Here is a 27561-nt window from a genome sequence, read left to right as displayed (position 1 = left end):
CCCAAGGAACCCTAAGCTAACCAAAGGTGCATACGTGCTGAAAAAGGTCGGGGTAAAATCATTATTTACCTTCATAAAGACCTCAACCGCGCCTTTAGCAACGTCCAGATACGTCGTACCCAAATAAGTGCGCTGATTCATAGAGGCGGACGTGTCTAACAGGAAAAGTAAAATAGGCATTTTAAATGTAAAGCCGCGGTTATATGCTTTTCTAAAATAACTATTATCCACATATGACCTATCGTGCAGCCCAACAGTTCACACATGTGTGTATATATTTGTTATAATAAGCCCCCCCCCCTCCAGTAGAGGGCCGTTGCCTCTGCCCTCTCCCTATCTGCCTTTCTAGAGCTCTGTCTCGGCTCGCGCTGTTCAACTTCTGCTCCTAACCGAATGGAACGCCCAGCTCCTTTCAGTGCGACGCCATTGGCTGAGTCCGATGGAAATGACCACGCCCCCTCAAGCACAGATATAATGAAGTCGAAATGGCTCGTGAGTACAGTTTGTCAGTCTCCTGGTGTTGGGGGTGGTTATTCAAAAGCGTGGTATAATGCCCTCGTATCTGTGGTCTCTTGAGGCTAGTTTGAAGCCACATAACTGTTTGTTGCAGTGTGAGAATTATATTCTTAGACCTGAAATTTCTTGCCGCTTGCACCGTATCCCTCCCGCCCCATCACAACCTCATACGCGCGCCCACAGATGTGATTCTTTTGCTGCGTTCAAGGCGTCTCAAAGGCTCCGTCCTTCTGACTAACGTAATAACAACGCATGTAGTTACATGACCTTGTTAACTAAAACAAAAACTGGGGAAGAAACTTACACATGCATGCTTGAGTTTGCAAATACCACAGCGGGAAAATAATTCTCGCTACCGAACCGTGTTTTTTGTATCGTTTGGCCGTAATGGTGGTAACTCCGACAATACTGAAGTCACGATAGTGTGCTTCGATGCTACCATGATATTAAGAAATAACGGAAAAATCAAATTACAGTAAGTTTTAAAACTTTATACCAGCAGTTTAGAAAAATACCTCATGCCTGGTGGAAGTTTAAAACAGGCTATTTCTTGTTTTCAGTTGGCCTATTTATACGTTATATGCTAAAGAAAACAATTTATTGCACTAGGAAAGTGTGAGTATACTTTACATCTGAGCACATTTTTTTCACAGCAGTTGTGTTGTCAAAGCATTCTGCAAATATAATTAAATTATGCCTGGGGGATAAAGTTTTCTGTGCTCCGATCCAAACGTTGTGAAATAGTAATAAACACGTTAGCCCGCGTGCTGGGAGAACATTTACGTTCTCACGTACTCGTCTTCTGCCATCCCAGCATGCACCGCGAGGTCTGCAGTACAATTATTCACAAAGAAAAAAAAGGCTTGAGGAGCAACAACAACAGGGTGGGAGCAGAAGCACAGATCTCGTTTACAGCTCCAACGTTTCACGAACCCGTGTGCTGACAACAAGGTAAAGTTTCACTCTGACTTGCTATTGAAATTAAATAAATCTGCGCTTTGCTTTCTGAAATGACACTGCGTGTAGACAACGTTTAAGAGGCAATTTGCTATCAGCTGGGTTTTCTTAGCCGGCTAACGCTAGCCATCAGTATTGAACACCGTTAGCATTACAGTGAAAATATGTGTTATTACACGAGCAGATAAAGAACATGTTATACCATCGGTATTACTTAATAATAGGCACCGTATTAATTTAAAATCACAGTTGTTATAGATTTATGTCAAATATTCAACGAAAAACCTATTTCTGGTGTTTGTTTACGTTGTTACCTGTGCTTTAAAGACAGTTTTGAGTTTATATACACTAACGAAATGCTAAAGAAATCTAGATAACTTAATAACATATCATATCTCATAACTGAAAGTGACTTCGTAGCATCGTGCTTCAAATGTAGTGATTTTATTGTGTTTTTCTGACGTGGAGCAAACTATACGTAGAAAATAAAAAGTGTTACGACACCACAGGTCTCGCTCCTCGAGTTCTTCCGTTACCATGTAAACACAAAGGGCCACGTGACCAGGCACATGGAGTTCACTTTAACTTTGTTTGCCTTTAATAAAAAGTTGTACCAATGAAATTGCCTTAGCTTTCTCGCTTATCATTAAGGTCTGAGTTTTGTTTCAAGTATTTGCCTTTAAAAATACACGTAGCGTTAAAATATAGCACGTGTAGGATTATCAGTATATAACAAAACCTTGCTGTGCTCAAGTTTTAAAGACATGGGTTTAGGTGGTTTAGAAAAGGTTTATCAATGTAAATATCTTATTACACTGTTAAATTAAAAAAAAACAGACTAAACTAAAACATTTAGATGAGTCTAACATTTTCATTTTTTTAATCACGTAAGTGATATAATAATATTTTTTGCTTTAAATACAGAGTATTTAAAAACAGAGTAAATCTAGAATCTAATTAAGTTATAAGTGTTTAAATGTACTTTTAAATATACTAGAATATCATAATAAAATTAAGGCTATGGGGGTGGGTTAACATTTGTTGGCGGGGGATGGCTTCACTCTTTGTTATGCAGTGGGGGTGTGGAAACAGAGGGTGTGAACCCACAGAGGTGGGGGAGAAGCTAAACAGACAAAGCATCCAAGAGGTGGGCAGAAACTTGCCTTTGAGTCACTAAAGTAAACAAACAGGCACAGTAAAGTGTAAGGTAACTAGAAGCTATAGGAGATATATGAAAAAAATGAAAGAAATGTATTACCACTACACTATTACTAACCTATTAGAGTTTCATAAAATGTAAAAGAGTGACAGGCTGTTGCCTCTTGGCGTATTTTGCGTTTCATCACTTGTGTTTCTTCACAGTATCATGTCATGGCCCTAAGGAGCTGAGAGTGGGAAGTGCTGTTCACCTGAAGGGAGCTCACAAAGCTTGAGAGTTGCTAGAGAAGAGTTGGCGGGGCCTGGGCAGAGGGTAGAGCTCAGCGGGAGCCAATGCAGCAGCAGCATCGACCGCCAGAGCTGGTGGGAGGAAGCCTTCCCGTGTTCGTGTTCCCCAATGAGCTCGTCTTCTATGCCGATGATCAGTCGTCTCACAAACAGGTGCTCACGCTCTACAATCCCTATGAGTTCGCCCTCAAGTTTAAAGGTCAGTGAGCAGATCGAAACAACATCTCTGTGTTTACGTATAATTGTTATGTTCATTTTTCATCTCCAATCACATGGCTACGTCGTGTATTGTTTTCTTCGTTGTCAGTGCTGTGCACAGCGCCAAACAAGTACACCGTGGTGGATGCAACTGGAGCCGTCAAGCCTCAGTGTTGCGTTGATATGTGAGTTAGTTCACGCTTTGGTGAACCTAAACTAGCAGATTGATTAATTTATTGCTATCTGTACAGCTAACTTTCTGCATCCACGCAGAGTAATCCGACACCGAGATGTGCGCGCGTGCCATTATGGGGTCTACGACAAGTTCCGGCTGCAGGTGTCAGAGCAGAGTCAGCGGAAAGCTCTGGGCCGCAAAGAGGTGACGGCCACTCTCCGTCCCTCTGCCTCACAGGACCCGCCTAGCCCCCGGCCCCAAGATGAGGAACGCCGAATTGCTGACAGCGAGTTTTTTGAACAGACTGCATTCCAGACAGGTAGGAAAAAGAGGGGAAATCGCTGCTGTGTGAAACTGCCTCTAGATGGAGCCAAATTATCACAAAATTCAATTGGTGAGCATTTCAAACGATATCGCTTATTCTAATTTTATTATTGTTCTTCCAACCCTGTGTTGCTTTGTTTTAAATAATATTCTTAATTATACCCACATTAATTTAGTGCCACATAATCTGCTGTATATTGCTATTGGGTCCCCCTTCAGACTTAAATGGAAGCAGTTTAAGTTAGTTTGGTAAATTACCAGGCTTTTTCTGAGTTACACAAGTGATTGCACTCAATCTAAGTGTGTTTATTTGTGTGTATGTGACACTTGCAGAGAGCCGTCCTGTTGCTGGAGGACCCAGTCTGTTGACAGTACTGCTTGGGCTGGTGTGTATGGCCGCCCTGATGCTCCCGACACTTGGGGAGCAAGAATCTACTGTGCCTGTCTACCTCCACTTAAGTGTTAACAAGAAACTTGTAGCTGCTTATGTTCTCGGTGAGTAAAAACAGAAGGAAGTTGCATGTTCCATTCTGAAGTGAGAACCAGGCTGTTTGTTTTGACAAAGCGTGTGATGAAATTTATAATACCCGGTGTTATTTCTTGTCATATTTTAGGGCTTCTTACAATGGTCATTCTACGCACATGAAGTGCCGTGAGCCGAAAGGAGGGAAGAAAAGAAACAGAAACATGAAGAGAATGTTCTCCCACCAGAGGCACTACTACGAGTAAAAAAAAAGTAGAGCTGACAGCAGGGGAACAGGGGTACTTATTCGATTACCTCATCCTCTGAAAAATACATTTTAGCATACTTGTTTTCAAATCTACACATTTGTGTTAATACATACACGGAACTAAAGTGACGTAAATGGGAAGAGCTGTCGTGTGTAAGGTCAGAGTGAGGGGAGCTGTCCCTGAGATAAAGGGCCTGTGAAGAAGCGTGAGGCCATTTGCTGTTGTTTGGCCTCACATATTGTCTGTAACTCTGTTGCCATTATGTGAAAGAAAGTGGTCATTTCAGTGTGAAGGAATCAACATGCAAACGCGGTACTTGTATATAAAGCCATTAAAGTTTTGTTACCTGTTACCATTATTAAATTGATGTTTTTTTAAAGCTTTTTAGAGTAGACTGAAGACTAAATGCCGTTCCTTGCATGTGTGGATACTTTGTATGAGTGGGCTTTAAGTTTGTTAGCAGTAAGATACTTCTACCTGTCACCAAAGGAGGGATCTCCTCTTGAAAGAAGAATGGTTCGCTTGCCATGCTTTACAAATGTTTAATAAAGTCTCAATACAGCTGTAGTGTGTCATGTTCAAAGATAGATTCTGTTTTATTTTTTACACATTACATGTTGTGTCAGGAAAGCACACGGCACAGAACAGGACAATAAAGCTCCTGTTAGCTTTGCAATGATGGTGCCTGAAAATAATCCAGCGGTCTCCCTCGGGGAAGGGGTGTCATCTCAAAGCAACATGATGTGCAGCTGCTTGGGAACCAGTTGCCTCTAAAGCTGTAAATAAGGCAGAGAAATAACACTGAAGAAATTATACAGAGAGGGACGTGACACTCAAGAGAATGCTGAACTGAAATCTGTGGAAGCATTTTCCAGCAGCGAAGATGGAGGATACGCATGCACAGGGTTGTCTGATGGCATGCAAGACATTATGCACACATTGTTCTATGAAGTATTAAGATATTAATAAAAGTAAAGTACTATGAAATTACATAAATATTAACAAAACACAGCTAAATACAACCAGGAGTGAGAACGGTGTAAAGGACTATTATAAAGTTGGTGCATCCAGTAACCTACGTTTTTTTCTAGTACAGTCATTTCTCCACAGTCATCATCCCCACGTGGACACATGTTAACAGCACAAATACTTATTTCAACTTGTGTTTTTAATCACATTTAAGGAAGAATATTTTAAGCCACCCAAAGCGTCTGTGAATATTTCAGCTTGGACACCACTATCTAAAGTGTCCCGACAAAAACGAAAAGAACAAAAATGAACTATGATTGACTGATTATTGAGGGACTGTCTTGAAAACAAAGTTCAGTGACTCAAACTTGATCCACCAAAGCAAAAGTTTCAGGTGTAATTAGGGAGCATGCAAACTTTCACTGTTACATCGACAGTTTTAATGAGCAGCACCTGTGCAAAGTTTGCTGTGTGTGTACATCTCTCTGATTCCTGTCAGGATGGCCTGGACCATGTGATCTCTGATGGAGCGGGACACAATGGCCTGGCTTTATGTTGCTGTGTGAGTGGCAGGGATTCAATTCAAAGTGGCCTTTCTAACATCAGTGGAAAGTTTATTCAAAATCTGAGATGCAGTGATCAGAAGGACTCTGAGAACTCTCACCACTTCCTGCAGAGCCAGCAGCGTGGAGCCCTGTGTTTTATAATTTTTACTTCAAGCCATTCAAACAAAACTGAGATACTGAAACATAGTTTAACTGGTACAAACTCCTTCTCAAAACTGACTCACTGAAACTTCAAGTATATCTGGGCTTGAAACATAACGTAATAAACATAATTTGAAAGAAAATCTGCAAATTACTACAGGATATGGATGGACCTTGGATATTTTGTTTCAGCTTCTTATTCATCAAAATTTTGCAGTTTGAACTCCCAAAACCTTCGAAGAGAAACAAAACAGATTTCATCTCAGCATTTATGCTTCCCTTTAAAAAGCCTGGAGGGGAATCCCAGCATGTATCCTGTAAACAACACAGCACAATCATAATGCCTCAAATAATAAATAGATTAATTACTAGGAAATTACCTGTTGCCATCTTTTCTTAGTTAATAATTTTCAGAGAGTTCGATCTTATTCTAATAAACAAACATTTACATATAATAATAACAATATATTAATAATGATACTATTATCACAACTGCAGATATTGACTTTAGGTTGTGCACATTGTTACCATGTGGTACAACAAGCATCAGCATGAAAAAAACTGAAGTGCATTAAAATAAAATGAGAGATCCCATCCTGCAGAGGTCAGGCTCCTGCTGTCCTTTTCTCTGCCCACACTCACGCAGGCTCTGCCCCCTCTAGCCTGCAGATGTCACTGTTGAGGCATTTTGAGCTCAATTTTGATAAATGTCCCTGCAACTATTAGGCTACATAATTATAGGTTGGCTAAAAACAGTTGGGCAATGTTTTTGGCACACTTTGGGCCCCTTACTACCAACTAACTATCGTTACAACTATGAACTCCTTTGTATACCAAAGTATTCTAGAGTCAATCTGTCTGACAGGTAAAGCTTGGCTGAAAGTGGGTCATGCACCAGGAAAATGATCCTAAGTATAGCAGCAGTGAGACTTGCACTACATTCCCAAAAGTATTCACTCACCCATCCAAATCACTGAATTGTGAGTGAATTCAGGGTTCCAATCACTTCCATGGACATTTCCATGACTGTTCCACAGTCAACTGTTAGTGGTATAAGTGGAAGCAACTGGGAACAACAGCAACAGTAGAATCACAGAGTGGTGTCAGTGGATGCTGAGGCACACAGCCTCCTCGTCCAACATCAGTGTCCTCAAAAACGCGAAGCACTTTGAACTGTTTTGAAAAGTGCTATATAAATAGTTTATTTTTAAATGTGCTTCTGGGAGAATGGTAAAACATTTCCATAAACTCAGTCCTAAAGAGTTGAAGCTGTTATCACTATATCATTAAATCCTATGGATTAAGAATCAGATGTCACTCAAGTTCATATGTGAAGGTAGACGAGTGAATACTTTTAGCAATATTGTTTACTTCTAGAAGAACTGGTAACACTGTCGTGCTCCTTGATGCATCCGCATTTAATTTGTATGTTTTGGTTTATGAAGTACTAAAACTGAGAAAAATCAATAATTGACTCCAAAAAAAAAAAAAAAAAGTAGTAAAAATAAATGCACGAAATGTCCTATAAAAATACTGGTACCATAATTGATGAAATGTGAAACTTGCTATTCAGATTAAACTTCTCCATTTCCATATAATGTTTGTTTTCCTATATTTATCGTTTCCCATTTTCCCCATGCATTATTTTTATATGGATTTTTAAATATATCCAGTGCATTTGATTGGATATTTCTTTAATTCATTCCTTATTTTTTCTGGATTTTTGGCAGTCATAAACTGAGAAAAACCCCACAAACTCCAATTTCCGTTGGACTAATATTTCGGGAATTTATTTTTATTTTGGTAGTTTTGGTCTTCCATATACGAGCGCTAATACAGAAGAAAACACTGATACAAAAGCATAATGAAATAATTTATTTACTCCTGATGTCCGCTACAATAGCAGTCACAAAAGACGAGCAGATTACAGCCTCTATTACAGACATACAGTATAGCATATCATTTGCTAAGTTCATGCCCTGAACACTTCATAAAATGAGCAGAAGAGAAAAAAACAAAAAACAAAAAAACAAACAAACAAAAAAAAAAAAAACGCATCGTGAAGGGAACAAAAACAAAGCAGAAACCCCCAACATTTTCCTATTTGTATTTTAAAAAACAAAACAAAACAAAAAAAAAAAACCCATTCAGTAAGTGAACTGCAACCACACTTGTTTAAATTAAAAGGGCACACTTCCATAAAATGATTTACAATCACTTCCTTTTTGTACCGGTACATAAACATTTAAGGTTACAGAGCCACAGAGGGGTTCGGAAGTATCGAGTTATACGGATGGATATGAACACTGGGGTCAGGACAAATGAAACCAAATTTAGGTGCAAATATCACAGTGCAGGCTTTAACCTCTACATATTGTAGTCAGACTTTTTTCTTCTTCAAATTTAGTTGTTTCCTGCTTAAGACTCACACAGGCTGAAACACTACAGGACCAAGCATCCTGTGCAATATGTGTTGGAGAAAAAAAAAAGAAAAAAGTGTAACCACAGCAGAAAGAGCAGTCTCTTTACTCACAATGTGATGGTGCTGTTTTTTTGCCTCGTGTTCCAGCAGTCACTTGATTTGGTGTAAATGACAGCACAGATGGCTTACTGCAGATAGAACGAATCCAATTTTATAACAAATGTGTTGTCCATAAATAAGAACACTTTGCCAGAAGGAACAAGGGGAAAAAAGAAGTCAGATTTTCATACTTTTATCCACAAAAATCATCCTGGTAAGAACACAGGAACTTTTAGTGTTGAGACTACCAGGAATGATCATGATTTACCACTTGCTCAGAATTACCAATTAAAGTAGCAGCAAATCATTTTTTTGGAGCTGAAGGGGAGGGAAAAAAAAAAAAATAAATAAAAAAATAAAAAAATGCAAACACCACAGTTCACAGCCTATACCATAAAAATATTTAGAATATCTGCTCAGGCAGCAGGAAAACAATAAGTTAAATCTTTTCTTACAAAATCTGCAGACTGTGCACACACCAAGGCCAGTGGGCCAGACATTTTCCAGCACAAAAACAGGGAAATGCACACATCCAAGTAGTCTTTATATGTCCAGTGCTCAATGTCTCTCTCTCTGGTGAGGGGAACTGGCAGGACAGATTTATACAACAGCCACTTATTAGTATCCCTACGAAGGCTGGCACCATCCAAGATCAATTAGCAGCTGGTGCGCGCAGCGACTTCCCTCAGTCCTAGTTTTACTAGGATTACCTCTTACACAAATACATCCATGGCTGTAGTCTCCTTAAAATCGAGACCCTCCATAAAAGATAGCCATAAAAACAGCCAGTCAGAAGAAAGTGTGGGGGAAAACTCCACTTGAAGGAAATGTAGTTGGCGATGTGAAGGGTCTGAAAAGGAAACCAGTTCCCTGGAGAGAAGTCTTTTCCACTCTCCCCCCCATAGTCTTAGATATCCCATGCTCATTTGGGAGACAAATCCTGGAGAGAAGCAAAGGGTGAGTTGCTGGACGAGGAAGGAGACACTCCCTCCATTTTGCCTGGCGAGTCGGTGGAGGAGCCCACGCTGCTGAGGCTTCCATCCAGTAAATCTGGAGAGTGACTGAGAGGGAAGAAAAAGGTAGTCTTCAGAAAAGTTTGCATAACTAATTCACCCTGAATGAATGCACTGCTCAAAATCTCAAATGTCAGCACTCACACTGACTCAACTTTGAGACAGAATCGCCCCAGAATCAATATACTTCGATTTCTATGGAAGTAAATAGTTCTTAAATAAAACTGTAAAACTGCTGCCAGTGAGGTGACTGACATTTGATTCCGATCAGAATCAACAAGGCTCAATAAAATCCCCTATTAATTACTCAAATCCTCTTCATGTAGGGGTTTCCTTGTTTTTCCATTTACGAGATGGTGACTAGTAATCAAGCTTGGCTTTTACAGCCAGTGTGTCTGCCTACTTGCCTCAGCACTCAAAAGCTCATCCTTATCTAAGCAGCTTCTTATTTGTTGATGGGCCTGAGAGTTACTTACCAGGAGCTGAGATCTGACAGGTTGGAGACATCCGAGGACAGCATGGTGGTGGTGCCCTGGAAGAGCCTCTTGGGTTGACTCTCCGTTTCCATCTCACCTGCAGAGTAAAAGGCGTCCAACATTTAGAAATTGACACATGAGCTGTGCGACTATTCACAAAAGAGCCAGGCAGATGAACAGGCAAAGTTTACACTTGGTGAACTTTTACCTAGTCACATCCATACTGATTAACAGCACGTTCAATCTGCAGCGTGGCAGTGTTTTGTCAACAGAGGACCACAAAGTACACATGCACACACCAACACACCCAAAATCAAAACAAATGTCATGTTTAATGATTAAGGATTCAAATGTGAACCTCTCAGAATTTGCATATTGCAATAGGTTTACTCTACTTTACCCGTCTGTGTGTATACACAGGCACACATTTACTGGTTACAATGGCAGCAGCAACAACCAGCCTGAGCCGGTTGTGACACTCGTTACCCTCTCATATAATGTTATTTCAGTTCAAAGCAATGAGGTTAGAATGATTTAATATTCTCACACTGATTTACTCCATTTAGAAATAACATGCAGTCAGTTTGTTGACTGAAGAGCAGGTTCATTTCAGATGACTCAGACTGAGACTGAGTTGAGACTGCTCGTCAGACATGTAACCAAACCGAGTTGTGTGGCATTAACATTTAGTGTCCAGATCACAAGTCAAATGTTTTTCTTCCAAGAATCTTTATTTCCATGAACCATTATAGATACTGTTTAACCACAGATATGGCACAAGCACAACATCATCAAGTCTGTTTGGAAAATATTTTGAATCTCATGTATAACATCGGCTGGCATGTCTAGCCCTATTGGGCTGTTCGCTATAACGAGATACATCAGACGAAACATCTATCGTTTCATGTTACGCTATTGTTTGTTTCGTGGTATCGCAAAATAAACTGTTGACAGCAAAGTTTTTTCATTGTTTTGATGGTAACTGTAGAATTTCTTGAAGTTCTCTCTTTCTCTTATATTTAATATAACCACACTACAGATGGACAAGTGGCTGTTTTTAAGCGTTGTCATTAGCAACAACAACAACAACAACGGTAAAATCATTGCGTGGCTCCGCCGTCCGCTTGCTTATTTCCCCACATAAACCTTTCATAATTAAGTTGAAGATCCTGTTCAGATTTTTCAAAATAAACTGAATCACACAAAAGAGCCGTCAGGTACTAAAAAATAAACCTTAGAACAGGCGTTTCCCTGCTGCACGCCGTGTAATAAATACTCAATGAAAATTGCGGCCGTGCCTCGACTCCAGGTACACCGCGCTCAGCTGAAAACACTTTAACCAAGCCGAGTTGCCCGAGATTCACAGAATTTACAGAAAATGTAAAAATGTATTTAGTTGTCAGGAGGATGATAAATGTCTCATATCGGGATATGAGATTTTGGTCATATCGCACAGCCCTACCAGCCTAACAAGCATTTCCTGCACCACAGCGCTTAATAAATTAACTTCATCAATATAAAGACCACCGAAGACTCATTTCCACAACATTTGTCCTGTAGTCTAAGAACAGTGATGATTAACAGAAATATGCATGTCATACCATTTAAAATGTATTAAATTCTTAGATGTCCGACATTTCTTTACAAATATATTCTTCATTAGAATCAAAGCTTCAAGGCCGACATGTTGAACAGATGGCTTCTGACTAGTCGTGCTGATGGACGATAACATCAGAGCTCACCAATCAAGACGACTTTCACCTCATTTCCCCTTTGATGCATTAAATTAAATATTATCCGATTCAAGTTTTAAGTTGCATGTTCACATCCACATCCCTCCCATAACCAACACTTTCGAAACATATGTCCGAGGGCACACAGGTTCATGCCCAGACTTTCAAATTGATCATCATTATATGACAGAAGACTAACAGGATACTTCTGACTGCATGATGGTTTAGAAACTGGAACTTAATGAGCCCACTCACCAGTTTTTTGCTTTTTGGGGAATTTTTTGGCACATTGTGCTTTATAAAGGGTGGATAGTGCTGCCATAATGGAGGGACTATAGATCAAATCATCCAACCCTAGTTCCAACCATAAAAGAAATCTACATCATGATCAGAAAACCTTTTTAACCCTTCGCTGTGACCTTTCAGAGTAATCTCACGTAGACTGAATGGTGTGGAAGGTCACAGCCTATTGAGTTAAAACCAGTTTCTGGTTATGATGTAGATTTCCTAAATAAGTCTAAATCAGGCATTAATCACTGGATGTGAGCACCAGTCTCTCAAGTCAAAACAGATGAACACCTTGGCCATGATTAACTCCTCCCTCAGCAAGGTGTTGTAAAATAAAGTGGCCCCTGATCCCACAGCGAGAACAATGTGCAGAGGTTACACCAGACAAGTCAGAGCACTGACGCCTAAACCCTAAAAACATAAAGTAAAATATGCTTAAGGTAGCTAAAGTTTGTTTTAGGACGCCACCAGCAAACTGATGCGATTATAGCTCATCTCTTTTGAGTGGGAGGTCAATCTCATAATTTCCGTGTAAACACAGAGGGTCAGAGGTTACAAATGCCAGGATGTACATGCACTCAAATCGGCTTCCAAAACAGAGAGCAGAGGTAGGTCTGATCGCAACACACTCAGAGGGAGTGTGCCTGTTTGCTGCTGCGTTAATGTGCAAAGCCTCCCTTACACAGAGCATTGAAAGCATGTCTAAAGCACGACTCACCTTTGCGTTTTATTGGACCGAGTATGCTGGCTCTGATGCAGTTGATCGGACTTTGACTCCGTCGACTGAACAAGACAGAAAACAGGAACAATTAAAATCAATACATTTGGAAATACAGCAACAAACTGTGGGCATGAGCTGAAGTTGCAAACATAATTGTGCAAAGTTTGTAACTGACAGATTTTAACTCTTTAACTTTGAGCTGTCACAGCTCAAAAGAATTTGTACTCACCCAAATCGCCGTGTTGGGCTGGGTATTGGGCTGGGAGTGAGACCATTGCTGCTCACCAGAATTTGTAGTGAAGGAGAGAAACACTGCTGCTTGTAGGAGGGGGAGAGCAGAAAACATAGATAACGCATTAGATAAATCTGCAACTGATAACATTCAAGTGGTGAAAAATTACTGCTTAATCGTCACCAACTTCAGACTGCTCCAAATACTCAGTTTTAGATGGTTTTACATGGTCACCTCAGGAGGGGGGACAAATGAAGGAAGAGGAGCAAGAATTGTTTGTTTCAGACCACGGAGACATTAAAGTGTAGTGCTAATATAAAAATCTGAATTGTTTTGTGGAGCTGGAAAAAAAGCCGAATGAATCTCTTAAAAGAAAATGTTGCATCTTGGAGCTGCAGCAAACTAGAAGCCTTTTTTCACTAGTACCTAATTTGGCTCGACTTTGGTTGGTTTCCACTACAAGCCGGTAACACCTGATGTGCATGAGGATGTTAAAGCAATGCAGCCCAAAGTCCCCTGAAGTCATGTGTATGAGACATGAACACCACAGCATGTTGAGGCGATGGTATATCTGCCGCTCGGTCTACAGCTTTTTGCCAGACTCTGGGATCACGGTGTTTTTTTTCTGGCCATCACGCTCGTTGCTGGGTTTAAAAGAGGGACGTTTTGATTTTCATGAAGGAGACCCTCTCATGACTCATCAAGTGATGCCACTGACTAGCCAATCTGTGAATGCAGTCTGCTGGCGTCACATTTCCAGATCGCATCGGCTCTTTTTACCAGGCACTACCGCATAATGGAAAACCTACAAACGGAGTTGAGCTGTGCTGAGCCAAACAGGTACTAGTGGAAAAAGGCTAAAGGCCTAAGAAGCTCCAGCTTCACTGCAGCCAACTGTTCCCTGTAGGCTGCACATAATTAAATTATTAGTCAACTGGGTTATAGTAAGTAACTAGATCTAGTTAATGAAACTATAATGCGATAACTGTGACTCTAACCACAGTTAATGTCAGATGTACCTTTTTTCCTATTCCTCTTGTTGGGGACGGGGCTGGAGACACAGGCACAAAGTCGATTCGCTTTGGAGATGAAGATACAGGCTTTTCCAAATCATTGTCACTCTAAAAAACATTAAAGATTTCACAGTTCACCGTGTGTTTACAGCATCCTTTAGTCCAATAGTAACATCACTGCAAGTGTGGGAGTATTATACTACCAACTCAGCCTGACCTTTAGAGACTGGTGGCCCTGTTAACTCCCAGTTATTTCAGCGTTACTCTAGCATGTTTCTACTTGTCCTCTCTATAGTAACAAAGAGAGACCAAGAAAGGCCAGGGGCCAAAACATGCAAAACTGCCCGTCAGCAGAACATAATCAGCAACATATATGGGACAGAGTTTTTACCAGACTAAGGCTTTCCTCCCAAGAATGGCTCATCTGCATAGCAGCTTGAACTTCCCTGAGTGCACAACAACAATCAGAACATTGAGTCATCAGCCTGTCACCAACAACACAGCAGATCTCCTCATTCAAACACTGTGTATAAATGGATAGCTTACCGTTCATGTGCAGTTTCTCTGTTCATCACATCTATGCCCTCTTCCTGCAAGAGAACAAAAGAGACCCAAAGGTTTAAAAAATAAATAAATAAATTAAAAAAAAAAAAAAAATCACATTAGCTAGCATCACATCATTTTAACTTTTCTGAGTTATGTTCTTTAAAGTGGACCCATTACATTTTCCCCCTGGATAAAAATGATATGTACTCTTATTAAAATATTATTAAATATGGCAGAGAGAGAGAAAGACATCTTTTTTTGATGGGGGTCAAGAAGAAGCGCTTCAGTTCACAGTACAAGATTAACAAGCCCATTTCAGGCTCAGTCTTATCTCAGATGCTACAACTGAACCACTCCCCACCACCAACATCCATGTGTTTTCTTATGGAAATCAAGACTTGCTCTGCAGGAGTGTGATACTAAGAGTTGATTGGCTTGTTAAGATCAAGGACCCTGTGAATGCCTAAAGAGGTTGCTCTTGCATGTCTCTTACTACAGCCGACGTAGACATTGGTCTGAAGAGCTCAACTTCCACAGGAATTACTTTTACTGCAACCACCTCAATTCCTTACTTGTTTAATTTGATGAAGTCTGGTACTCGGGACCCGAATGGGCGATGAAGGAACCTGTATGAGGAGGACATGGCTGATAATGAGTAAACACTCATTACAGTAACTCAGGCATCTCAATCAAGTTAGAATATGTTTATGAACCACTATACCATGTTGGGCCTGTTCACAACTGTAGTGCTATTTCTCCGGCACCGTAGGACCTCCTTCTGGAACACCTGGGAGTTATCACTGCAAAGTCGAATTATGAACGCCTTTAACCATCATGTCAATGCAAATGAACTTATTTCAATGTGTGAATAAGGAAAGAGTTTTAACTTTGCAGTAAATTAAAGTCAGATTGCCCTACCTTAATCCATTTATCATGGGTGCACTGTTGGATCTTCTCAGGTGTCCATCACTTGGAAGTATGGAAGCTGGGATTTCCAGATCCAGTTCCATCTTTTCTTGTGGCATGACTCCTGAGCTGTTCATTTCGCTAAACAACGCTTCACCACCACCCCTCACCGATTCAGCAACTTAAAATGGCGAACCGACTCAGTAAAGTTACATTACTGATCTTCAACCTGTGCAAACTTTACATGTTCTTGAAGCAATATGAGTAAACAGGCAGTTGAGCTCACCTAAGACAAGCCAACACAGTGTAGGTAACTCTCGGCAATCTGCAAGGCCCCGTGCCCAGGGTGACTCCGGTGCTGAAGCAAACTAACGCTGTATATGTACCATAACGGCGTCCAGTCCACAAAGCAGCCGTGTGTTCACCGAAGCTGCCCCTCATCAACCCTGTCTGTAACCGGTCACCAACTTTCCTGATGGATTGTTAGAGAGCCATGGCTATACACACCGCACAATGCCTACTAACAGTTGGTCTGCTGGTGCAAGGCAGCAGTTTGTGACGAGTGGATCCAAACTACCGCTGCATGTTAGCGCCTTAAATGAGCTAGCCGTAGTTAAACTAGCCAAATGGTCGCTCTGTCCACCAACTGAACGCTCGTCTTTCAGTCTACTACAAACGACATTAAAATAGCAGAGCTACATGTAGTGATGCTGATCAGCATACCCCGTAGCTAACACCGCACAGCTAGCTAATGGAAGCCAGTTGGCTCAGCGACAACAAGAGTCCAGCTACCTAGCCCGATAAGCTAACTAGCTAAGTTAACCACAATGCCATTTTCAGAAAGAGAGAGGCCGGGTCACCGTCTCACTTCACGTTTTGTCCATCAGCCCGACAGCTACAACTGCACGCAAGACGAATTAATCCGTGTCAGCTTGAAATATTGTCCACAGACTATCAAAAAAAGAAACGCTTCTGCTGGGCACCGCCAAGAATGAACCAGATCCCCCAGATGATCACACAAGAGCGAAAAGCTAGCAGCGAAGTTCACGCCCCTTTTTTTTAGCATTAGCAGGCCTGTCCAATAAAAGCGCTCCATTAGCCGGCATGCTCAGGCGGAAAGTATTATGCTCCATCCGTGCGTTTGTTCACCTCCAATTTCCATACATGCAAACGGTTTCACGGCAAGCCCCGGTATTCACCAGTTCCACAAAGAAATCAAAATTTACTCTGGCACACAAAGACGGCTAACGACGCGATAGTTTGTTAGAGACAGCTATGTTTGTCTTATTCCGGATATTGTTTATATCCTTCCTTGCGATCAAAAAAGATTAATTGAAAAAGAAAGGCATACAATTTATGAAGTATAGTCTCAATGTTTTCTGTAAGGACACTTTTTTTCAGATCTATAAAATAATTATGGCTAAAAGATTTCAGTAAGGTTTTACGGCAGTAAAATTTTACTGGAAAACAAACACCTCAACAGGTCTTGAGACAACGACAAGAGGCCCTGTACAGGATGGACTGGCCTTACTGTTTTCACGGGTTGCTTACTACCTGCAGATAACCATGTTTATTATGGTGCCAGTTTTGTGGTCATAAATGAAGTGAAGCTTGCAGTGAGGAGGCGAACTAGGCAGAGAAAAGTGGTTAATTTAAGGCTGGGTCTTGATAAGCATCATGAAACACAGCTGGTTATGGTTAAGATTAGTCTCAGTTTGAGGTAAGAGGAAACACACAGTTTCCATTAGACTTGACACATGAAATTGGAATATAATCTAGTGCCTAGAGTTAACATCCAGTCAGTATGAAAACAAATGTGAGCGGTGCATCTGCAAACATGAGTGGCTTTTCATCAACAGCACAAATTAAAAACCACAGTAATTATTAATTAGTGGTTGGCACTCTTGCCTCAGAGCAAGAAGGTTGCTGGTTAGCTGGAGCCTTCCTGTGTAGGCTTCCCCCCACAGTCTAAAGACACCGAGGTGTAATGTCCAGGGGGGTTATGACCCCCCCCCCCAATAATCAGACCCAACCAATATAACCCCCTCAATAAAATTATGAATTATCTTGCATAAATAGGCTGTTGATTTTCTTTACTCATTTCAGGTATTACCAGCAAAATAGTTGCATGTTTAATGATCTGGGAATTTACCCAGATTTATTTATTTACATAGGCAGGGGTTTCTCCACCAAATACTGAGTCATCAAATGCTTATTTCAGTCAGTGACATGGAAAGTGTATGACTTTTAGGTAACGTGTTGGGCTTTTTCTGGATATTTGGTTAATATTCTGTCTCTCTCCATTAAAATGCAACTGCTATAAAATTACAGATTTTTTGCAAGAGAGCAAACTTAAAAATCTTACAAATCATCAGGGGACCAAATAATTATCCCCCAATGTTAGCTTCAATTTCCAAATGACGATCAGACAACAGGAGCTCAAATGTTCATGATCTTAATGAGCAAAGATGGAAGACCAAATCTTGGCAGCATCATTCTGTCTCTGTCACTATTTATATTTTTTGGCACTTCGTGTTTCAATATATCAATAACTTGCTGTAATAGTAAAATGAAAAACTTTCTTTCAGGTTTGGTGTGGAAAATTTTAATGGCTGGTGCTGCAACACTGACGATTACAGAACATTTAATTTAGCGAAACTGCAAACAAAAAGGATATTTTTTAAAAAGGGGCCTTTAATTAAATTATGTGTGAATAAAACATGTAGATACAGATTAGGAATTTCAAATATTCAAATGAAAGATTCTTAACCATTAACAGTTTGTGATTGAATATCTGCAGCGTTAAAAGGATCACCTTTTATGTTACACAAAGGAAGTGCATGTCTAAAGCTTTGATTTCATTCATTTTCATAAATTTCTTCTCAGGTTTACCAATGTCTACATAATTTAATCAGGGACAGCAGCAATTTACTTTTCTACCTAATGTTTCTTCAGCGTTACAAAACAGTACCGTAGAAAAGTGAAGTATTCTTCCAAAATATACACACACTTCAATAAAATTTTACTTCCTCTTAAGGTGTCCCATAAAACAAAAAAACAAGCACATTTTAATAGTTTCAGGTAGAATTACACAAACACAAAATAATAATATTAATAATAATAACAATAATCATTTTACACAAAATACAAAATATGAAAGAGGAGGTTGTAAATCTTATGGCAGCACAACAATTACGCGACTGCACTTGAAGCTAGCAGCATTTCCCTAAAATGCTCTCAATTAAAAAATAAAAAAGGAATAAAAGTGGGGACCATAAAAGCAATATTCTAATTCAAGGTGAAGCTGGGATCCATTCTATTAAACCCAGACGTGATTCTTTCTCAAGCAATCGAATGCAAAAAAATTGAAACCTTTGCGTGTCCATGCGTGGTGATTCAAACACGGGATTATCACGTTGGGTGTATCCTCAGGGACCCTGAGCAAGCCGATTATATTCTCATGACACAATACAAAGCAATGAAATATAACATCAATGCTAAATGGAAATGAAATAACCAAATGTTGAAAACTGTTACGAGGTGCTCTTCATGCTTTGTACTTCTCCTTCCCTGTTTCACTAATGACGCAGATATGCTGGAACAGAAAAGAAAAGAAAAAAAATACACTTAATTCTGTCAGAGATGTATAAAGAGAAAAATAGTTTTAAAATATGAGTTACAGTACTAGGAAAAAGTCTTGAGCCACTTCTTATATTTTGCTAGGAAATTAGGAAACGGCTGTAGCGATTGACAGAAACGAAAACAGAAATGGAACTACAGAGAGCAAAAACAGAGTTTGTACAAATGCAACAAACTTGAAAGTCAATATTTGTTATGACCACGTTTGTTCTTCCACACAGCCTGAATTCTTATGCTGAAAAGTTAAGCTATTCTTGGTATTGTATACTGGATCAAAATCTGACTTTTCTAGGTTCATAATAATGTCCATTAGTTTCCCATCCCCCTGAGCCATGGATTGCATTTATATAGCGCTTTTCAAGGCACCCAAAGCGCTTTACAATTCCACTTCATTCACACACTAGTGGAGACAGCTACAGTTGTAGCCACAGCTGCCCTGGGGCAGACTGACAGAAGCGAGGCTGCCATATCACGCCATCGGCCCCTCTGGCCAACACCAGTAGGCGGTAGGGTAAAGTGTCTTGCCCAAGGACACAACGACCAGGACAGAGAGCCCGGGGATCGAACCGTTGACCTTCCGGTTACAGGTTCCCATCCCCCTGAGCCACGGGGCGACCTTTTCAATATACAGATCAACTGCCTGGGAACTGGGCAACACGGTGGTTAGCACTGTTGCCGCACAGCAAGAAGGTCCTGAGTTCAATTCCACCATCAGGCCGGGATCTTTCTGTGTGGAGTTTGTTCTCCCCGTGTTTGCGTGGGTTCCCTCCGGGCACTCCGGCTTCCTCCCACCGTCCAAAGACATGCAGTTTGTGGGGATAAGTTAATTGATTAGTCTAAATTGCCCACAGGTGTGAATGTGAGCGCTAATGGTTGTCTGTCTCTCTGTGTTAGCCCTGCAACAGACTGGCGACCTGCCCAGGGTGTACCCTGCCTCTCGCCCTATGACAGCTGGGATAGGCTCCAACACCCCCGGCGACCCTGAAAAGGACAAGCGGAAGCGAATGGATGGATAGATGGATGAACTGCCTGGGAAATGGAATCAGTTCTTGACCCTGACAGGCCGGTCAGCTCTGACTACCAGATGATCTGTTTCGTGTATGTACAACACATACGCACACGCACACAGTGGTGCTGGGAAATAGTTGTGCAAAATCTTACTGCCACATGCTAATATGTTGCTTAAGCTCTTCACTGTGAGATCAATTGAAACAAAAGCATCAATAGAATTCATAACAAATCCAATAATACACTTAAAATCACCCAGCTGAACGTGGACATTTTAAAGAATCTGACAAAGTCAAAGTGCCTAAAGCTCAAACCATCCAGAACTCAGAGCCAGCCACAAGCCAGCGGCCTCAGTATGAGCACAGGGCCGAGGCAGTTATGAAGAAAATTATAAAGACAAGTGGAAAAAACAAAGACTTGAAACTGATATAAGAACAAAACTGATATTTGTTTTGTTCCCGTTTTGTTTGGTAAGGTAAAATGTGTCAGGTGTTTCTGCGACAGGTTCCCATAAAGATATAATTTAAAATCAGTTCTTTGCCAAGTCGCCTGCAATGTGAAGAGTCAGCACTGGTTCATCCCTTGAGTTGGGTGCGTTTTTATGCTTGATTTATTCATAGGTTAGTGTTAAATGGCTGGTTAAACTGGGTCAAACTGTTAATGAATACCTTTTGAGACAGGCTGCTAGTAACAAAGTGTCTAAAGACAACCTCTGGAATGAAAATGAGTGAAAAAGAAGCCAATGTCTAAAGAAAATCTTTGAGAGATCTTCAGAAAACCTGGAGAACTATGGCCCAAGACCATTTTAAAAACTTACAATAAAGTCTAAAAGGCTTGCAAGCAAAAGAAATGAAATATTAGAGGGCTCAAGACTTTTACACGATACTGTTTATCTCTTTCAAATACTTACGTTTAGATCTCTAAAGTACTCGTTGTAGTCTAGTGCATAACCCACCACAAATTTGTCAGGGACCTCAAACCCTACATCTGGGAGAAAAAGAAAAAGAACACGTGAAGCTTTTCTTACATCTTCATTGTTGCAGTTTAACAAACTGTTCTATGAGCTGAACTTCAACCAAAGTCTGTTAGGAATTCACAAGTTACAAATAATCAACTCACAATCCGGTCGGTAGCCAACACTTCTTGGTGTTCTCTTCACCAGCAAACTGAAGACACAAACCAAAATGACGATAAAAATCTGCTCTAGCTGCTTAAAACCCCTCAGCCTGAAACATACCAGTCTGAAGCAGCTTTCCAGTAAAACTCCAGCAGTTCAGTGAAGCCATGAATTACCTCGCTACTTTGACCATTTTAGGATTGTACTGTTTGAGGAGCTGCAATAGCGTCTTCATCGTCTTCCCTGTGTCGATAATATCCTAGAAGCACAAAAGAGGAGCACAGATAAGCACTACTGGAAATAACAGCTGCCTACTTTAATACAGATGAAAAACAGTACGTACCTCCACAATCAAGACATTCTGTGTGCAAGAAAAAAGAAAAAGCCATTAATCAAGTGAAAAACAAGTCATCTTAAAATGCAACTGAGCTGAGTAGGAGAGCTGTGGTCTCCTGATTACACAGGGAATGCTTGCAACAGTGCAAAAGGCTGTAACTATGTGGGAGCTGTTTTACTTACAACCACTTAAACAGGCCTGTTTTAAATTAATGTAAGATATTTGGGAAATGATTACATGAAAACAATAGCTTTGCTTAAATGTGGATATATTTCTTTCAAATATCTGCTCATCCTGACTGCTAGCAACTTTAGATTGGAGAAAAAACAAGGGGGTAAAAACCAGCCTTTAATATTTTTAATCATGTCAGTAGCGTTTTAGCTAGCTGTCTTTACCTTGCCTGTCAGAGTAGACAGGTCGTCTCCACCGATTACTTTGATTTCACCCGTCGACTGGTCATTCTGTGCAGACAAAAATAGGAAAAGAATAAAGGAAACCTTCAGACTGGCAAGAAAGAGTCTTTCACAGGGCGGCACAGAGTCGTGCAAAAGACCAGACAAAAGCCTGTTCTAACGTTTGAGTCTAAGGTTTATTTTTTAGCATCTGGCGGCTCTTTTTTACTTCTCATCCGTAATATAATCTGCTCTTTCACGTGGTTCAGTTTATTTTGAAAAGTCTAAACAGGATCTTGAGCTTTATTGTGAAAGGTTTATGTGGAACATAAACAAGTGGACACACAATGGTGTTACCGTCGTTATTGCTAACCACAACGCATAAAAACAGGCGCTTGTCTGTCCGTAGTGTGGTTATATAAACTATAAGAGAAATAGAGAACTTTAAGAAATTAATATAGCCACTACAGTGACCATCAAAACGGTGAAAAAATATTGTCGTAAACAGTTTATTTTGCGACACCACGAAACAAACGATAGCGTAAAATGAAACGATAGACGTTTTTATATCGTCATCCGATATATATCGTTATATCGAACAGTATTCTGGAGTCAAATATGAGCCCAACTGTATGACAGCTAAAGCTTGCATGATGCAATGGGACAATGATTCCAAGCACAGCAGCAAAACTACAACAGAATGGCTGAAAAAGAAAAATCAACGGCTCAGTCAAAGTGCAGACCTCAACCTGACTGCAATGCTGTGGCAGGAGGCTAAGAGAGCTGTGCATAAACAAATGGACTGATGCAACAAGAAGGTCAAAGACAGAAAGTCCAACCATGAAGTCTGAGGCTGAAAATGATTAGAAACAACATTTATGGGTTGTTTTGCGTTCATGCAGTTTCTTCATTGCTCTAGACAGACTTCATATTTTTTGTTTATTTTATTTTAATAATTTAATTGATGTTAAGGCTTTATATTTCCAGGCATCCCCAGTGGGCTGACTGAAAGACACCAGCATGGCCTCATACGACCATCATTTATTTGCCGAATCCTTTCCCTACTGTGCTGTTTTGCATTTTACTTTTATAATTTAAGCAACTTTTAATCATCAGCCAAACTTTTTAGTTTATTTCCACTTTTTTTAAGTGTATACTCTAAGAAAAAGTTCCAAGAGGCTTTGGTGATTTAAAGAAAAACTATAAGACAGATCAATTACATAGTAGCTCTTGAGGCGTATGAAGTCGACCGTCATTGGGATGGAGCGGTCGCTGTTCCTGTTCAGAGCCTTGATGTAGTCGAGCAGGTCTGCGAAAAACTTGTAGCCCCCTTTCAGCACACAGAGAGCCACGATGTGGTGTCCACCCATTTCCTTCATGATCTCTCTGGCCAGCCTCTCAGTCCTGATATCACACGGTTTGGGGAGCAAGAAATAGAGGATAGTGACCTCAGTGTTCTGCAACAGTCAGCAGAAGTTGTCATTTCTTTTCAGTTTGTGTCAGCAAGCAAATGTTTCTGAAAGTTTTCTGATTGCTGTAAGTTTGTCTGCATTAATCAGTGAATCCAGGTTTAACAGAGCACTTTCATCCACCACTTGCAGGAAATCTCTGGCAAGTCATAGCTGTATGAATGGGACCACCCACCTGTCCAAAATGAGTCCATGTGGGATATAGACCCTCTCCAGGTCAGCAGCATAATGCTTTGGTATGCAGAAAAGGTCCAAGTCATAACCCTGCTCCTCATCACTGATCTGAAAATAATAATAAGAAAAAACATTAGCACAAAAGAATTGAAAGAAAAATCTCAGGGGGGGATTACCAACAGGGCAACCAAGGTGAAAGAGATCAGGTTAATGGAAGTCTACTTTCCCACGAATTTTGCTGCCACACTAGTTTATCTGCCTCATTTTACCACCTAGGGCCACACTGAGCCGTCTCAAGAAAAAAACCCTGGATTCTCAGAAAGAGGAAGTTTTCCAATTTGGACATCATTAAAGCGTCAATGAATCATTCCTTTGTTGCTGCTGAAGGTCTCCTCACAAACATTTTGTCCAGCAAGATACTGCCATCTGATCTCCTTCCAGAAGTGTATGCCTCTTCCTAAGGAGGTACTTGGTAATTTGTAAAATTACATTTTATGCTGCAGGTCAAACAGCAGACCACAGGAAACCAAACAACATGACTGGCATCATGTGACAGCTGCAGCACAGAGTTCGAGGAGTCGTGGGAGGGATGAGAAAAACTGAGAAAGGGACGGTGCAGAATTTGAATCAAATACAGGAATGAACGCACCAAAACTCTGGATAACACAGTTCCCATTCTCGTGCCACATGCAGCTACACTGAAATAAAGCCTTTCCCTTTAGTCCTGCTGACATGTGGGTCAGTTTGTGAACTCTTGATAAAGGCTGATACAAAGCAGATGTCATCACAGTCACATGATTAGAAAGAGTATGTTCCACTGTTACTCACAGACTTGCCGTTTGTTTTAAAGACATATTCGGTTCATTTCCTGCTTCGTATATTCAAGAACTCAGAAATCTATCATACCAAACAAAAACAATAGAACAAGGAAAAACAAATCAAGAAAACATAGTTGTATTTGCTTTATTTGTGGGCATTTTACCCTTTATTGGAATGGGCGGTGGAGAGAAGAGACAGGAAAGTATGGAGAGAGGAATGAGGATGAAATGCAGGAAATAAGTCAGCAGCAGGCTTGAAACCAGTACTCTAAAAGTACTCTAGCCTTCAGTAGGAGTCTCCTAGTCAACCATAATTTCCCTCTTGATTAGAAATGGCAGCTATTTTAAAACCCATATACATTTAAAGCCCAAAAATAATTCAGAAAATGACAGCAGACAGCACAATTATGTGCAACAAATAGTATTATCAGATATTCTAAAACAGTCATAGAAACACCTTAATAAATACGTACCCCTGTAAACACACAATGATTTGGAAATGTGCTTACAGACTAGCCCTGGTCAGGAACAAAGGTAATACAACTAGCAAAATGTCACTCTGCTGGTGCAACATCCTTTATCTATAGAGGACAAGGAGCAGATAACAGTGAAAAGAAACAAACTTCTTTCACATACATTTACCTAATATTTTAAACTTAAGCTATGTCTCATATAACTGCTGTTATAAAGCATCAACATTTATCAAAACGCAGAAAAACAAATCCAGTGATCCAGACTGTGGTCAAAGGAATGATGACCTTTGTGCTTGCATATTGGTCTATGTTTGACAACTTGTCCATTTTTCTTTCAATGTGATTAAGACAACAGCACAGTAAAAAGATACATTTTAGCCAAATGGACACTTTGCTTTATTATCTGTGTCTGCAAATGTTTTGGGAAATCTGTTTCCCAGAAAGGATCACAAGTACACTGGGCTTAAAATGCTGGCAACAGCCTGAAAAACAGCACACCGGTTATCTATTTACTGATCCTAGTGTAGGGGCCAGGGTAGCCTGTAGTACAGTGCACAACACAAAACACACACCAACAGATCCAGTAAGGTAGGACCTTGTATTTTGACTCAGAATGATGTAAGAAAAAGTAAATGTTACTTATCTTTTGTTAACAGCTATTTCAGTCCATCTGTGTGTCTTTTCTTTAATCTTAAAAAAGCTTAAAATTCAGTACAGCTTGGGACTTTTTCCAGAAGCAGAAGAGAACTTTTTCCATCTGTGACATCAGCTCTGCAGCGCAGACATCCACACCAACATATTTGATGTAATGTCACACATACTGGTGGTGAAATCGAATTTATTTCATTGCTGGGCCAATTTAATTTTCCACAATGCAATCACTGTACACCACCAAGCAGCTCTTCTACAGTTAGCTACTTTATATTTCAGACTGAAGTGGGCAAATCGAGCCAAATATCAGTAGCAATACTAGTATTGGTATGGGCTCAATACTAGCACAAAAGGATCTATACTTTGACTTGTGCTAAATTCATTGTTTATTTGGAAATGGGTATAAAATATTTATTTATAGCCTATAATACATTTAAACAACAGAACTACTTATGACGTTGATTACTTATGATGGAAGGTAAAAATCACAGTGATTTGGTTGTCATTAAAATGTATTTAGAATTGTCAAATTAATGATGACATCTCCACTACTCTCCTCTCCATCAGCTGCCTTTACGAGTGAAAAGTATCGGTATGTGTACTGGCCCTGTATTTACTTGGTGTCGGACCGATACCAAACTGCACGCACACTCGGGATCCTAAAGGGTTTAAAGACACCACATTCTCATACAAGTGTGGAAGCAAGATTTATACAGAGGTCTAAAGCCGCCCCAACATATTCGTATAGTACAGAAATACCACAATAGACCCATTTCTGTAATATACTTACATATCTATATTATTGCTAATATATATTGTAATATATCTATATCATGGCTAAAGCACTTCTGGATGGATGAAAACTGCATTTCGTTGCCCTGTACCTGTGACATGTGCAATGACAATAAAGTTGAATTCTATTCTATTCTATTCTACACCAACATAAACACAGTGCCGTGCACCGTTACTTAGGAGCCACACTTAAAGGGCGCGTGCTCTAACACGCCCCCTTCTTTACCCCCTCGTTCGTTTCGAGCACTTTGTTATTTTGTATAATGGTTCTGCTGACAGACGCATACACCCACACGTTAGTGGGTCCACCGCTTGCGTCACGTACGTAAGGCATATGTGGAGCGCGTGTCTATAGAGCGCCACAGGCCAAGCTGTATTGAATACAATATCCATGCAAAATAAATAAAGTAAAATACAACAAAAAGTTACCGATGTGTGAGTGGTGAAGAGTACTCAGTCCACACAGGTAGCTATCATCTAATAACTGCGGCTAACAGCCCGTCCACACACAGCGTGTTTGGCTGCATGCAGAGGTAACCTCCAACCACCTTCTGTCTCTTATTTCACTTGGGAAGAACTTACCACCACACAGGAGCTGGAAGTCGCCATGTCCGTGTCAGTCCCTGCCGTTAACAACGTGTGTACTCCAAGGTGCGGACTTCAGACAGAAAACGCTACAGCGTATCCTCAGCTTGATCTCGCGGACTCTTCACCCTCGCGACAGCGTACACATGGAGCAGATAGCTCCGCTGCTACCAGAGGTGTCTGTCTTCTTCCGGGTTCGCGCCTCTGCTGCTGTCCCGTTGCAAGCACGTGATCGTACGCACAAGGGCGGCGGGCAAATCGAAAAATGCGGGGAGGGGTCAACTCCTCCCATCGTACATAGGCTGTTGGAGAGCTGCCAATCAAAGAACAAAGCTCCGTCGAAATCCAGCGAACCCGAGTTTAAGAAGATTCTATTGGTCATAGATACACGATGTTGCACACACCCACCCAACACTTCAACCAATGACCTCGCTTAAAGTTGCACTAATGAAAGAGGCTACCTTTTTAGGCGAAGCTGATCATCATTCAGGACAGGGTGTTAACCGTTAACTTCTTCATCATCTTCTTTCGGCTGCTCCCCTTCTTCCATCTCACTCATCTCACTCCATCTCTAGCATCCTCATACCAGCCCTCTGCAAGTTCTCCTCCACTACATAATCTTCTCTGTGGTCT

General features: G+C 40.6%; 4 protein-coding genes and 1 non-coding gene across 6 annotated transcripts in view; 1 reads left to right on the top strand and 4 right to left on the bottom strand.

Annotated features, from left to right (window-relative positions):
- ints6l (integrator complex subunit 6 like) overlaps positions 1-370 on the bottom strand; it is a 23178-nt gene extending 22808 nt beyond the window's left edge. For both annotated transcript variants that reach the window (XM_026187629.2, XM_026187615.2), the window contains exon 1: positions 70-370. In XM_026187629.2, coding sequence (XP_026043414.2) covers positions 70-180 — 111 coding nt within the window. In that variant the 5' untranslated portion in view covers positions 181-370. The remainder of the gene's footprint in view (positions 1-69) is intronic.
- A 955-nt stretch (positions 371-1325) lies between these two features.
- Positions 1326-4915, top strand: mospd1 (motile sperm domain containing 1). The gene is made up of 6 exons (XM_026187652.2): positions 1326-1467; positions 2836-3118; positions 3227-3302; positions 3391-3611; positions 3950-4111; positions 4231-4915. The coding sequence occupies exons 2-6, from the start codon at positions 2965-2967 to the stop codon at positions 4260-4262; spliced, it is 645 nt and encodes a 214-aa protein (XP_026043437.1). The 5' UTR covers positions 1326-1467; positions 2836-2964; the 3' UTR covers positions 4263-4915.
- A 2969-nt stretch (positions 4916-7884) lies between these two features.
- On the bottom strand, positions 7885-16506 carry pabir2 (PABIR family member 2). The gene is made up of 11 exons (XM_026187602.2): positions 15760-16506; positions 15486-15654; positions 15289-15367; positions 15140-15193; positions 14568-14611; positions 14413-14467; positions 14028-14129; positions 13006-13091; positions 12774-12838; positions 10035-10131; positions 7885-9606 (listed from the first exon to the last, which is right to left on the bottom strand). The coding sequence occupies exons 2-11, from the start codon at positions 15608-15610 to the stop codon at positions 9468-9470; spliced, it is 846 nt and encodes a 281-aa protein (XP_026043387.1). The 5' UTR covers positions 15611-15654; positions 15760-16506; the 3' UTR covers positions 7885-9467.
- Positions 14203-14359, bottom strand: LOC113009646 (small nucleolar RNA U109). The gene has a single exon (XR_003270226.1). It is a non-coding gene; the product is annotated as a small nucleolar RNA U109 (small nucleolar RNA).
- A 1545-nt stretch (positions 16507-18051) lies between the features above and the next one.
- hprt1 (hypoxanthine phosphoribosyltransferase 1) lies at positions 18052-27140 on the bottom strand. Its single transcript, XM_026187580.2, has 9 exons — positions 26926-27140; positions 23611-23717; positions 23187-23370; positions 21970-22035; positions 21581-21598; positions 21414-21496; positions 21240-21286; positions 21031-21107; positions 18052-19068 (listed from the first exon to the last, which is right to left on the bottom strand). Exons 1-9 carry the CDS (start codon positions 26950-26952, stop codon positions 19021-19023), a joined length of 657 nt encoding a protein of 218 aa, XP_026043365.1. The 5' UTR covers positions 26953-27140; the 3' UTR covers positions 18052-19020.
- Positions 27141-27561: the final 421 nt, after the last annotated feature.

Source organism: Astatotilapia calliptera, chromosome 2 (assembly GCF_964374335.1).
Source record: "Astatotilapia calliptera chromosome 2, fAstCal68.1, whole genome shotgun sequence".
NCBI lineage: Eukaryota > Metazoa > Chordata > Actinopteri > Cichliformes > Cichlidae > Astatotilapia > Astatotilapia calliptera.
Note: the sequence above shows the minus strand (reverse complement) of the source record. Positions and strands in the feature narration are given on the sequence as shown.

Coding starts and splice junctions, on each gene's coding strand:
- mospd1 (XM_026187652.2), top strand. CDS start 2,965: ATGCAGCAGCAGCATCGACCGCCAGAGCTGGTGGGAGGAAGCCTTCCC. Junction 3,303..3,390: donor CCTCAGTGTTGCGTTGATAT/GTGAGTTAGTTC, acceptor GCATCCACGCAG/AGTAATCCGACACCGAGATG. Junction 4,112..4,230: donor TGTAGCTGCTTATGTTCTCG/GTGAGTAAAAAC, acceptor GTCATATTTTAG/GGCTTCTTACAATGGTCATT.
- pabir2 (XM_026187602.2), bottom strand. CDS start 15,610: ATGAACAGCTCAGGAGTCATGCCACAAGAAAAGATGGAACTGGATCTG. Junction 15,368..15,485: donor CCCATGATAAATGGATTAAG/GTAGGGCAATCT, acceptor TCGACTTTGCAG/TGATAACTCCCAGGTGTTCC. Junction 14,468..14,567: donor AGAGAAACTGCACATGAACG/GTAAGCTATCCA, acceptor TTGTGCACTCAG/GGAAGTTCAAGCTGCTATGC.
- hprt1 (XM_026187580.2), bottom strand. CDS start 26,952: ATGGCGACTTCCAGCTCCTGTGTGGTG. Junction 21,287..21,413: donor AAAATGGTCAAAGTAGCGAG/GTAATTCATGGC, acceptor TTGTGTCTTCAG/TTTGCTGGTGAAGAGAACAC. Junction 19,069..21,030: donor AGTACTTTAGAGATCTAAAC/GTAAGTATTTGA, acceptor TTTCTGTTCCAG/CATATCTGCGTCATTAGTGA.